Source organism: Camelina sativa, chromosome 7 (assembly GCF_030686135.1).
Source record: "Camelina sativa cultivar CO46 ecotype springtype chromosome 7, ASM3068613v1".
NCBI lineage: Eukaryota > Viridiplantae > Streptophyta > Magnoliopsida > Brassicales > Brassicaceae > Camelina > Camelina sativa.
The window spans coordinates 20,711,946-20,723,672 of record NC_141886.1 but is presented as its reverse complement, the minus strand read 5'-3'; the positions used below and the strand labels follow the sequence as shown (position 1 = coordinate 20,723,672).

The 11,727-nt window shown below is 36.4% G+C and overlaps 1 protein-coding gene and 1 non-coding gene across 2 annotated transcripts; both read left to right on the top strand.

Annotated features, from left to right (window-relative positions):
• The first annotated feature begins 1,783 nt into the window (after window positions 1-1,783).
• Window positions 1,784-11,727, top strand: LOC147941508 (uncharacterized). Its single transcript, XM_087458545.1, has 2 exons — window positions 1,784-2,465; window positions 10,388-11,727. Exons 1-2 carry the CDS (start codon window positions 1,784-1,786, stop codon window positions 11,725-11,727), a joined length of 2,022 nt encoding a protein of 673 aa, XP_087314671.1.
• Window positions 7,755-7,860, top strand: LOC147941509 (small nucleolar RNA R71). The gene has a single exon (XR_015562943.1). It is a non-coding gene; the product is annotated as a small nucleolar RNA R71 (small nucleolar RNA).

The window sequence follows — 11,727 nt, the reverse complement described above, 5'->3', positions numbered from 1 at the left end:
CGTAAGTTCATAATCTTTATTTGTACGTTTCCTAGGAAGACTCCAAAAATGTGTGTTTATAGAATAGGAAATAAACAACCAAATTGGATTTTATCTCATTTATGTAAAAATTTTGTTTGCTAATTTTGCGGCGAGTCATGCGGCTCGGACGTTGATAACCTTGTATGTACGTTTCCTAGACTCCAAAAATGTTGTATAGTTTAGGAGATAAGAAACCAAATAGTATATCATATTTGTGTGAAATGCTTGTGGCTAATGTTTGCGGTAAGCTTGAGGCTCGTACGTTTCATCTTCTTGTAACCTGTATGTTTTCCTACACTCCAAAATTTATATTTTAGATAAAATTCAGGTGGCTCTAATGTTGCGGTGAGAGTCATACGGCTGTCTCGTAAGTTCATGATTTAGATAAGGAAACTTAAAATCGAAGGAAAAGAAGATGTACAACCGAAAAGAAAAAAAAAAAAAAAGAGTTAAGAAAACAAAAGACACGTAATGTTACATGGTAAGCACTAGAAACCTTAGTTGTCCAACAGTGGCACCTTCACCGAACATAATCTTTGTCTTTAATTTGGTTTCCGAAACCAAAACAGTAGATTCTATGATGTGTAGGCAAAAGAAAGAAAGAAAAAATTATGGATGATTTACAAATGCGTCACTATGTTTTGCTTCTTTTTGTGTGCACAATGCGTCACTATAATTTGTCGTCTTTATGTGTTTGGATGATTACAAGCAATAAAAAATAAATATTGGAACTTGAAACATTAATTCAGGTGTATGGTTTCATCAGGCGAAACTCAGCTGCTATTCGTGATTTTATACATTTTTTTTAATTAATGGATTAGGAAGAGTATAGTGAATCTTTGCCAACTAAAAAAGTATTAGTCCTATAATCCCGGGGGCGGGGTCATTCAACAATCGTTTCGAGATATTATTTCTTAAACATGAACTACAAAAATAATTTTTCGAAGTTTAAAGAATTTAATTAAGAAACAACACCGTAATTCAGTTAATTAAAAGAAGAGAGAATTATAAATAAAGGATTTTTTCTAAAAATTTGGCCATTTACACTTTTTTTTTAAGATTGTCAATTGTGACGAAAATGTCCCTACTAATAGAAATAGTGAAGTTTTTAGGAGTTTGAATCAATAAACAAACAGAAAACCCATGTTAGTATACAACTGTGTAAAAAAAAATTTGAAAAAAAAATGTTTTGGATGTCAAAAATCAGTTTGTAATTTGCTGATTTCTGGTCTAAATTGTTTAGAATAGACTTTCTACGATTTTTTCTCTTTCTGAAACATTTAGATTGTTCATTCTATAGTTTGTACATGTTTTACGAAGTTTAGACGGAAAATTTGTTCTAAAAATTTCAGATTCTGAATTTTGTCTGTTCTACAAAATTAAGAATATGAATTCTACGTTTTTCTTCATTCTACTTCAATTCAGAATTCGTTTTCTACGTTTTACCCTATATACTAAAAGAAGTAGAAGATATATCATAGAAATTTTAGAATTTGTAATCTGTAAACCTTAGAATACCCTTAAAATAGAAAGAAAATAAATTAAATAAGGAAAGTGAATATTTTTTAAATATTTTTTAAATATTCTTAATTTATGGTTAAGAGTTCGTAATTATTGTTTAGATTTGTTCTAATATATTCTAGAATACATATTCTAAATTATTTAGAAACTAAACAAATTAAGAAAAATCGACATTATACCTTAACGTAATCGGTCACCATCTCTTCCACCTTCCACAAAAGCTTTCACTTACCTGTTTATGATGCAAATCTATGTTACTTGTGGTGTATGGACACTGGATGCCAAGAAGGAGTGGAGATTTATTGATGATGAAGAAAAACGTGCTAGATTACTGACTTTGCAACCCACTACATCTCTTGAAGAGTTGAAGCTGATGGTTTCAGAAGACTATGAAATAGAGCAAAATATGTTTGATGTGGAATTCAGTTATCTACCCACAGAGGTTAAAGTTGATTGTCCTCCTGTTGTATTGACAAATAATAGAGGTATGAATAATTTTCTTGCATATCTGAAAAAGATAAACATGATTCGATTGTGTGTTACATTCAAAAGAGTAGTTGATGGCGATAGGATTAAAGTCCAGTTCGATCTGAATAAGTTGTCAGTTGATAGTAGCGATGGTTGTAATGTGGAAGTTGATGTGGGAAAATCAGTAGGTATTATTTCAAGGAATTCACCTAAGCCGACTAATGATGTATTAGAAAAGCCTACTGATGCTAATCTTGGTGATGCTGCTGGTTTAAAGTTGGAAGATTCAATGGTAAAAAATGGTGAATATTTCAGCAGTAAGGAAGCTTTACAGGCTACTATGGAAATGTATGCAATGAAATATAACTGCGACTATAGGATTACAAAATCTGATAAGAGATGGTGGTGTATACGCTGCATTGATAGTGCTTGTAATTGGCGTCTCCGGGCTGAGTGTTTACAAGCGTCTACTAAAACATGAACTTTTTCAAGTATCTACTTATGAATGAATGAATGATGCAATCAAACAAACAAACATAAGTATGAATGATCAGAATGTAATGCAAGGTGTTTCAATTCCCTTATGATGTTGTAGCATAAAGGATGTCAATCCATAAAGAGTGTGATATGTAAGCAGTCAAGATGTGATCAATGCATTCAAGTTAAGCCAAATATCAAGTTGATTTGTTTCTAACAACCTAATGACAATAATGAAATGCAATGAACTAAGGCAACTTAAGACAATACTAATGCTGAATTAAACTGTAGAACAAGTGCAATAAACAAGACTAAGCGGAATTAACTAATAAGCAGAAGAAAACATGAACAGAACAATGCATAAGCAAGAAAGTAAAATGGAGCTCGACCTAGCACTCGTTCGAGTGCATGGTCGGTGGGAGGTCGAGTTGACAAGCGAATGAACAGAAACAGAGCAAATAATGAAAATAGAGCAAACAACAAGCAATTAACAATACTTAAACAGGGAAATCAATAAACAAAGAAAATCCTAAGGATGGATTCATGGGATGGACTCAAGCTGTGGCTATCTAAATTGGTCAACAAACCTCAATCAACAATGAGCTATCTCTAGACAATGATCTTCTAATACATGTTAATCCATTCTCATGACAATAACAATCAAGCCAAGATACTTCTTAGACCTAGTTCTCACTAGCTATTACATATCAAAGCAGGCATTAAAACCCATATCATCAATGTCAAAAATCACTTTAAACATCTAATCTCTTAGCATGCTTCATGATAATCTCTAGCATTAGCCTTATCTAACAACTTAGACATTGGTGTGATGCTAAGAAGCTTAATATCTATCCTTACCCTCTCAGTATAAGAATAGCATAGAGCATATCTAATCTAGAAGAGATATATAACAATCAAGCTTGACCAATCTAAACAACCATAACCTTTACCCAGCCTAATCCATCCCTAAGATCCTAAGCCACTAATAAGATCTAAAAATCATCATGAAGAACACAAACCCAGAAATTAATGAAACTATCATGACTAGAAAGATGAGATAAAGATGAACAATATTGAACAAAGAAGTGAAAGCAAATATTCAACAGATTCAAAGTTATCAAGGTTACAAATGTGTGAAAATCTAGAGAAAAAATAAGAGATGATGCAATAAAGTAAAAGAAGCTAAAAATGGCAAAAACTAGGTTATGAGGTGTCTACATGGTCTCCAGGGTCTCACCCTTTTCGGCCACAAGTGCCAGTACACATATATATAATAAAGAGAGAGAAGCCCTAGTTATCTAGAGGACAAAACAGAGAGGCGGCGGTCAGCTCGACCATGTGCTCGGTCGAGTGCATGGTCGAGTGGTTGGTCCATCAAGTAGCTTCAGTCTTCGATCTGGCATGATATCTGTTCAGTAAAATCCGTATAACTCTGGCGAAACACCTCTGATTGGCTTGAAACCACCGGCATTAGAAACATAACTCAATTTCCTAAAACTCTCATGAAGGATGCAGAAGCTGAATCGCAACGGAAGATCTTCATTCGGATCGATCTTTGAGGAGCTCGATATATTCATCCGACCGAGTACTCGACCGTGTGCATGCTCGAGTGCTGTGGTCGAGTGGACTTCCGAACCTTCCTGATATTCCCTATCCTCTTGTTTAGCTCCAGAAATAACAGCAAGTCCTTCCTTACTCTTTTAGAGCTCCATAGTACCTAATAATACTCCAAATGCATAAATGTATGCAATGCATGCTTCTAAACATTCGAAGTGCATATTTGGACAGAAATGGTGATAAAAACTAAGGAATCACTTCTATATGATGCAAAAAATGAACTAAACAAGGCCTAAAATATGGTAAAATATAGTGGCATCAACACCCCCAAGCTTAGTCTTTGCTTGCCCTCAAGCAAATAAACAAGACATAAGTAGGAAGGTGAGGTTTGAAAGTGGGATCTTAGAACCTAACAACTTACTAATGAGATACCTAGAATCAATGTCCAAGTTACTAGTACTATGATGCAAGGTGAATTATTTGTACTTAAAAACTTTAGACAAACCTATCACAACCTCTACTGATTCAAGCCTTAGATATCCACATGCATTCAGATCAATCATTTCCTTTAACATTCATTAGGCAAGAACATGAATCAGATTGTGCAATGTTTAAACTCATTTGGCTTGGAGATAAAGGTTTAGAGACAAGGATGATCTCTCTTTAGAGTGGGGCTCATTAAGTCAAGGTTCTCTCATAAAAAAAATGGATTGAGCTTTAGAAGAAAGCTAAAGGTAAGAACTAATAGACACATACAAGAACAAAACTTTGTCTACCCAAAGGCACCCAAAGTGTTTGATCCTAACATTCTAATCCCAAATGGTCCTAATTCTACCCTTTGTCTTCTTCTCTTCTCAAGTACCCTTTTTCTCTTTTTGTTTTTAAGCCTTAGGAGAGGTTTCTTATTTGAATCAACTAGTGGAATGGGGACTTCTTTCTAATTGATATGGTTCCCTTTTCTTCTTAATCTTTAAGACATAAAAGCTTTTTGCTAGACTCTTCTTTTCTTTCTTTCTTTTCTTTGGTTAGAACCATCTTCAACAATCTTTATACTTCCCATTCTTTCACTAGAGCTTAAATTCTCTTAAACACATTCCCCTCCTAAAGACTCTAACCTTTTGTTTCTTTTTTTTTTTCTTTTCTTTTCTTTTCTTTTTTCAAAACAACCAAGTCCCAAACCCAACAATTAAACCACCTAGTCCTATCTAGTTTGAAAATTGCAAACTAGAACTACACAAGGCTTTACTCTTGTCAGCTCAAACCTAACACTTTCTACCAAACTCAAGAAATAACATGGCTTGAAAGAAGGGTTGGTTAAGGGTAGGAGAAACTGATTTAAAAGTGAAATCAGCTACTTGGATCAACAAGAGTGGTAAAAAAGAGAAAGATGATCCAAATATGTATATGGTATCCATGAGTTTAAAGAAATGCACAAACAGATAATTACAAGTCAGTATTAGGTTCTTATAAGTAGAAAATGACATCAAATCACAACATGCTTCAATTTAGACCAGAATGCAATATAAGAATTCAAGGCTTGGTTCAATCTTATGTTTCTAGCTCACTCAACTAGCATCAAAGTACTATTAACTTGGGCATTGATCCTAGTCTAGCTAATTTAAACAAGTTAACAAGGCTGAACTCATCATAGATCCCTAATGCAAATATGAAACAGTCCTACATGAAACATACTAACAAGATCCTAATATGCAATGCAAACTACATGAACACTCTTTTATTATTATTTTTTTTTTTGTAAAGATTTTTGCAAAAATTTTCAAATTTTTAGGTTTTTCTATGACATAGATGAAATGCAATTACTAACATGATTATGCTAAAAATTTGAAATAAGAAAACAAAACACAACATCAAATATCATCTCAAACCCTCCCCCAAACTTAAATTACACAGTCCTTTGTGGAAGAGAAATTTGAAGGAGGATTTAAGAATCAGGAAACAACACAAAAACAAAAAATGCAATGTTATATACAAATATAGAGTTGGAGTATTACTTGGGATGGTCTAAGGGTGGGATTCATTTGATATCCACCAAGTGCTTAAAGGACCTCCATGCTACCTGACCAACCATAACACTAAAGAAAACAAGATCAAAATAACAAGAAACTTAAAACCAATATGTACAAGGATACCTTTGGGACTTCCTCCCAAGTGAGCTTGTTTTTAAAGTCTCTAAGCTTGACTTTGCATACTTCTTATGCTTTGGAAGGGTTATAGAGAGGTGATGAAGTCCCCTCTGTTCTTAAAGATTCCATTGCTCCTCTTATTCCTGGGTCAATGCTAAAAGAGTTGTGTCTGCTAATAATACTCAGACTTTGTCTTGCTTTCTTTGGAGAGGAACTTCTCACTCTACCATGAAGCTTCTTGATTTGCCCCCTTATGTCCTCATCCTTAGTTGTTAAATCCCTCACTGAATCATGTAGAATGTTGATAGTTTGAAGCTTAGACAGACCATTGAAGGAAGGATTTCTTGGCTCTTGTTGTTGATGAAGCTTGGGGATGAAGTCTGGGCATTTTGGGTGACTTGGTACCACTCGGTCGAGTGACTTAAGGTGCTCGGTCGAGTGGCAGGTCAAGTGGTAGGTCGAGTGGAAGGCCGGGTGACCTAAAATCTCTGTTTCTACCCCATTCACACCCTGAAAGATTTCAGACTCAGTTTCATGACCTTTCTTTTCAATCCTGAAGGTCTGCCCATCAATAGTTGGCTTCTTCTGCTCAAGCTTTTTAACTTGTGGCTTCTCTTTCATTTCAACATCTTGTAACAAAGGTTCATGACTCAAGACCATCAATGCCTGCTTATCAATAGAAGCCTTGTACTTTTTCAGCATTTGCTCTTTAAACCGTCCTGAAAATGGCAAAGGTGGCTGATAGGGAGGAGGAATGAACCGAACCGGCTTGCTAGATTCTTGAGCAATGACTCGATCAGGCACTCGACCAGGCACTCGGCTGTGTGCATGGTCGAGTGTATGGTCGAGTGGTGTCTCAATCTCAGTTCTCTTCTCATTCTGCACCTCTGGTTGAAGAAAATCCTCCCTATCTTGGTTGTAACTGTCCTCAGTGAGCTTTGTAGGTAGTTCTTTGAGAGAGATAGCTTGGGCAGTGGCAAACTCCTTTAGATTGTCAATTGATGTCCCATTGAGTTGTCTAGAAGAAGAAGATTCACTCTTGCTCTCAAGGTGAAGGATTCTGCAAGTTAAAGCTTCAATCTTGATATTAAGGGCACCATATGTGGAGTCTATCTTGTTTTTCATCTCTGTGAGCTTAGTACTTTTTTCCATATCTCCAATAGCTTGGCCTTGTACAGTTGTTGAAGCATACTCTTCATCTCTTGATCTAGAGCAGGAGCTTGTTGGAGTTGTTGTGGAGGATAGACTTGAACCATAAACTTCTCATCATCACAAACAACAGGTACTTGCTTTTGTTGGGTTAGAAGTAGTTTATCTAGCTTCTCAAGCTTCTCATCTAAGGCTTGTAGTTCCTTTATATGCCCTTCCTCATAAGCAACACCTTCTCTTAAGCTTCTAACATATTCTTCACTGTAATTGCCATTGGACTGAGCAAAGTTCTCTACTAAGTCCCAACCTTCATCTACATCTTTATTCATGAAGCTTCCATTGGAGGCTGTGTCTAGGAGCATCCTGATCTTGGGAAGAACACCTCTATACAAAGTACACAACAAATATTCATTGTTGAATCCATGATGTGGGCATTGTCTCTGGTAGCCTTTGAAGCGCTCCCATGCTTCACTGAAAGATTCACCATTATGTTGGAGAAATCCTGAAATTTCATTCCTCAAATGTGCAGTCCTTGAACTAGTGAAGTATTTTGCAAGGAAGACCATCTTACAATCAACCCAAGAGGTGATTCTTCCAGGAGGTAGAGTCTTCTCCCACTGATGGTCTTTATCTCCTAGAGAAAAAGGAAACAATCTTAGCTTCAAGGCATCCTCACTAACTCCATTTATATTGGTGAGGCTACAAAGCCTATCAAACTCATCAAGATGTGCAAGGGGGTCTTCAATAGGTAGGCCATTAAATATGCTGCTCTGAACCATGGAGATCAAACTAGTCTTGATTGTGAAGGTTGTGTTGTGGACAGCAGGAGGCACTATCCCATATCTCTGAGTATGAGTAGTGGGAGCATCACTATCACCAATCTTCCTTCTCCTTTGAGGTTCATGCAGATTCTGTGGAAGTTCCATTTCCACCTCTTCTTCTGTTTTTTTGAGACTCTGAACAGGTGCTCGACCAGGTGCTCGAACAAGCACTCGACCGTTTGCTTTGAGGTACTCGACCGAGTGCCTAGTCGAGTGGTACCTGAGAATCAAAACAGAACACCAGAACAAGAAAGTGGTGAGTAATAGAATCAAAAGTAACATAGCTTAATCTTGAAACAATGAAATCTCGACTGGAACATATAAACACCCTAATGGCAACGGCGCCAATTGAAACAAGAACTTTTTCAAGTATCTACTTATGAATGAATGAATGAATGATGCAATCAAACAAACAAACATAAGTATGAATGATCAGAATGTAATGCAAGGTGTTTCAATTCCCTTATGATGTTGTAGCATGAAGGATGTCAATCCATAAAGAGTGTGATATGTAAGCAGTCAAGATGTGATCAATGCATTCAAGTTAAGCCAAATATCAAGTTGATTTGTTTCTAACAACCTAATGACAATAATGAAATGCAATGAACTAAGGCAACTTAAGACAATACTAATGCTGAATTAAACTGTAGAACAAGTGCAATAAACAAGACTAAGCGGAATTAACTAATAAGCAGAAGAAAACATGAACAGAACAATGCATAAGCAAGAAAGTAAAATGGAGCTCGACCTAGCACTCGTTCGAGTGCATGGTCGGTGGGAGGTCGAGTTGACAAGCGAATGAACAGAAACAGAGCAAATAATGAAAATAGAGCAAACAACAAGCAATTAACAATACTTAAACAGGGAAATCAATAAACAAAGAAAATCCTAAGGATGGATTCATGGGATGGACTCAAGCTATGGCTATCTAAATTGGTCAACAAACCTCAATCAACAATGAGCTATCTGTAGACAATGATCTTCTAATACATGTTAATCCATTCTCATGACAATAACAATCAAGCCAAGATACTTCTTAGACCTAGTTCTCACTAGCTATTACATATCAAAGCAGGCATTAAAACCCATATCATCAATGTCAAAAATCACTTTAAACATCTAATCTCTTAGCATACTTCATGATAATCTCTAGCATTAGCCTTATCTAACAACTTAGACATTGGTGTGATGCTAAGAAGCTTAAGATCTATCCTTACCCTCTCAGTATAAGAATAGCATAGAGCATATCTAATCTAGAAGAGATATATAACAATCAAGCTTGACCAATCTAAACAACCATAACCTTTACCCAGCCTAATCCATCCCTAAGATCCTAAGCCACTAATAAAATCTAAAAATCATCATGAAGAACACAAACCCAGAAATTAATGAAACTATCATGACTAGAAAGATGAGATAAAGATGAACAATATTGAACAAAGAAGTGAAAGCAAATATTCAACAGATTCAAAGTTATCAAGGTTACAAATGTGTGAAAATCTAGAGAAAAGATAAGAGATGATGCAATAAAGTAAAAGAAGCTAAAAATGGCAAAAACTAGGTTATGAGGTGTCTACATGGTCTCCAGGGTCTCACCCTTTTCGGCCACAAGTGCCAGTACACATATATATAATAAAGAGAGAGAAGCCCTAGTTAGCTAGAGGACAGAACAGAGAGGCGGCGGTCAGCTCGACCATGTGCTCGGTCGAGTGCATGGTCGAGTGGTTGGTCCATCAAGTAGCTTCAGTCTTCGATCTGGCATGATATCTGTTCAGTAAAATCCGTATAACTCTGGCGCAACACCTCCGATTGGCTTGAAACTACCGGCATTAGAAACATAACTCAATTTCCTAAAACTCTCATGAAGGATGCAGAAGCTGAATCGCAACGGAAGATCTTCATTCGGATCGATCTTTGAGGAGCTCGATATATTCATCCGACCGAGTACTCGACCGTATGCATGCTCGAGTGCTGTGGTCGAGTGGACTTCCGAACCTTCCTGATATTCCCTATCCTCTTGTTTAGCTCCAGAAATAACAGCAAGTCCTTCCTTACTCTTTTAGAGCTCCATAGTACCTAATAATACTCCAAATGCATAAATGTATGCAATGCATGCTTCTAAACATCCTAAGTGCATATTTGGACAGAAATGGTGATAAAAACTAAGGAATCACTTCTATATGATGCAAAAAATGAACTAAACAAGGCCTAAAATATGGTAAAATATAGTGACATCATCTACATATTTCAAAATCAACAAGTTTGTGGGTAACCATACATGTGCCCCTTCAAAAAAAAACTCATTTTGTAGGACTCCATCTGCAAGAACAATTGGACATCTCATTAAGCAAAGCTATGAGGGCGTGAAGGAAGGTCCTAAACCGAATGATATAGTTAATATTATTCGTTCAAGGTACGGCTCCGAGCTAACATATCACCAAGCTTGGGAGTCTCGGGAGTATGCAGTTAACGAAGTTAGAGGAATTCCTGAGAAAAGTTATGCTAAGATTCCAAAATACTTGCACATGCTACAAGAAGCGAATCCTGGTACGTTCACGAATTATGAAATTGACTTTGATGGAAGATTTAAATATCTATTTATTTCTTTTGGTCAATCAACAAGAGGGTTCTACAAGTCAATGCGGAAAGTGATAGTAGTTGATGGTACATTTTTGAAGAATAAATACAAAGGGGTTCTCCTAGTTGCTACAGCTGTAGATGGTAACTCCAATTTGTATCCAATCGCATTTGGAATTGCTGATTCTGAGAATGATTGTTCATGGGAGTGGTTTTTTATGCAACTTAAGATGGTTATAGCTGATGAAGAAGGTTTATCATTTGTGTCAGATAGACATACATCGATTGCTAAATCAATTGGAAACATCTATCCATTGGCTAAACATGGTATTTGCATCCACCACTTGCTTAGCAATGTGATAACATATCATAAGGGAAGAGGTGTCGCTGGTAAGGTTGCAAAAGCATCAAAAGCTTATAGAGTTGCTGAGTTTGAGAAAGAGTTTGGGCAAATTAACAATATCAGTCCTGCTATTGGAAGTTATCTAGAGGAAGCCGATGTGACAAAATGGGCTCGCTGTCATTTTCCGGGTTATAGGTATGATATTAACACCAACAATGCAGCTGAATCAATTAATGCTGCTTTGAGGACACCCAGAGAGTATCCAATAATTCCTTTGTTAGACAGCATCAGAGAAATGATGACACGCTGGTTTTATGAGAGTAGAGAGTTAAGTGCAAAGCATAAAGATCCTTTAACTGTTGAGGTGGAGAAAAAGATTTCAAGAAGAATAGAGAAAGGTAAATTCATGAACGGTTATTTGATGAGCAGATCGCAGATCCAGGTTAAAGGTAATGGAGTAGACTACATTGTTGACTTAGAAAGAAGGACTTGTTCATGTGGAAAGTTCAGCATCCAAAAACTCCCTTGTAGACATGCTATAAAAGGAGCTTTTGATATAGGCAAGGATCTATATCCTTATGCTGATGATGTGTATACCACTACTGCATGGAGATCGCAATATCATACTCTTCTGGTAATTCCTTCTTGA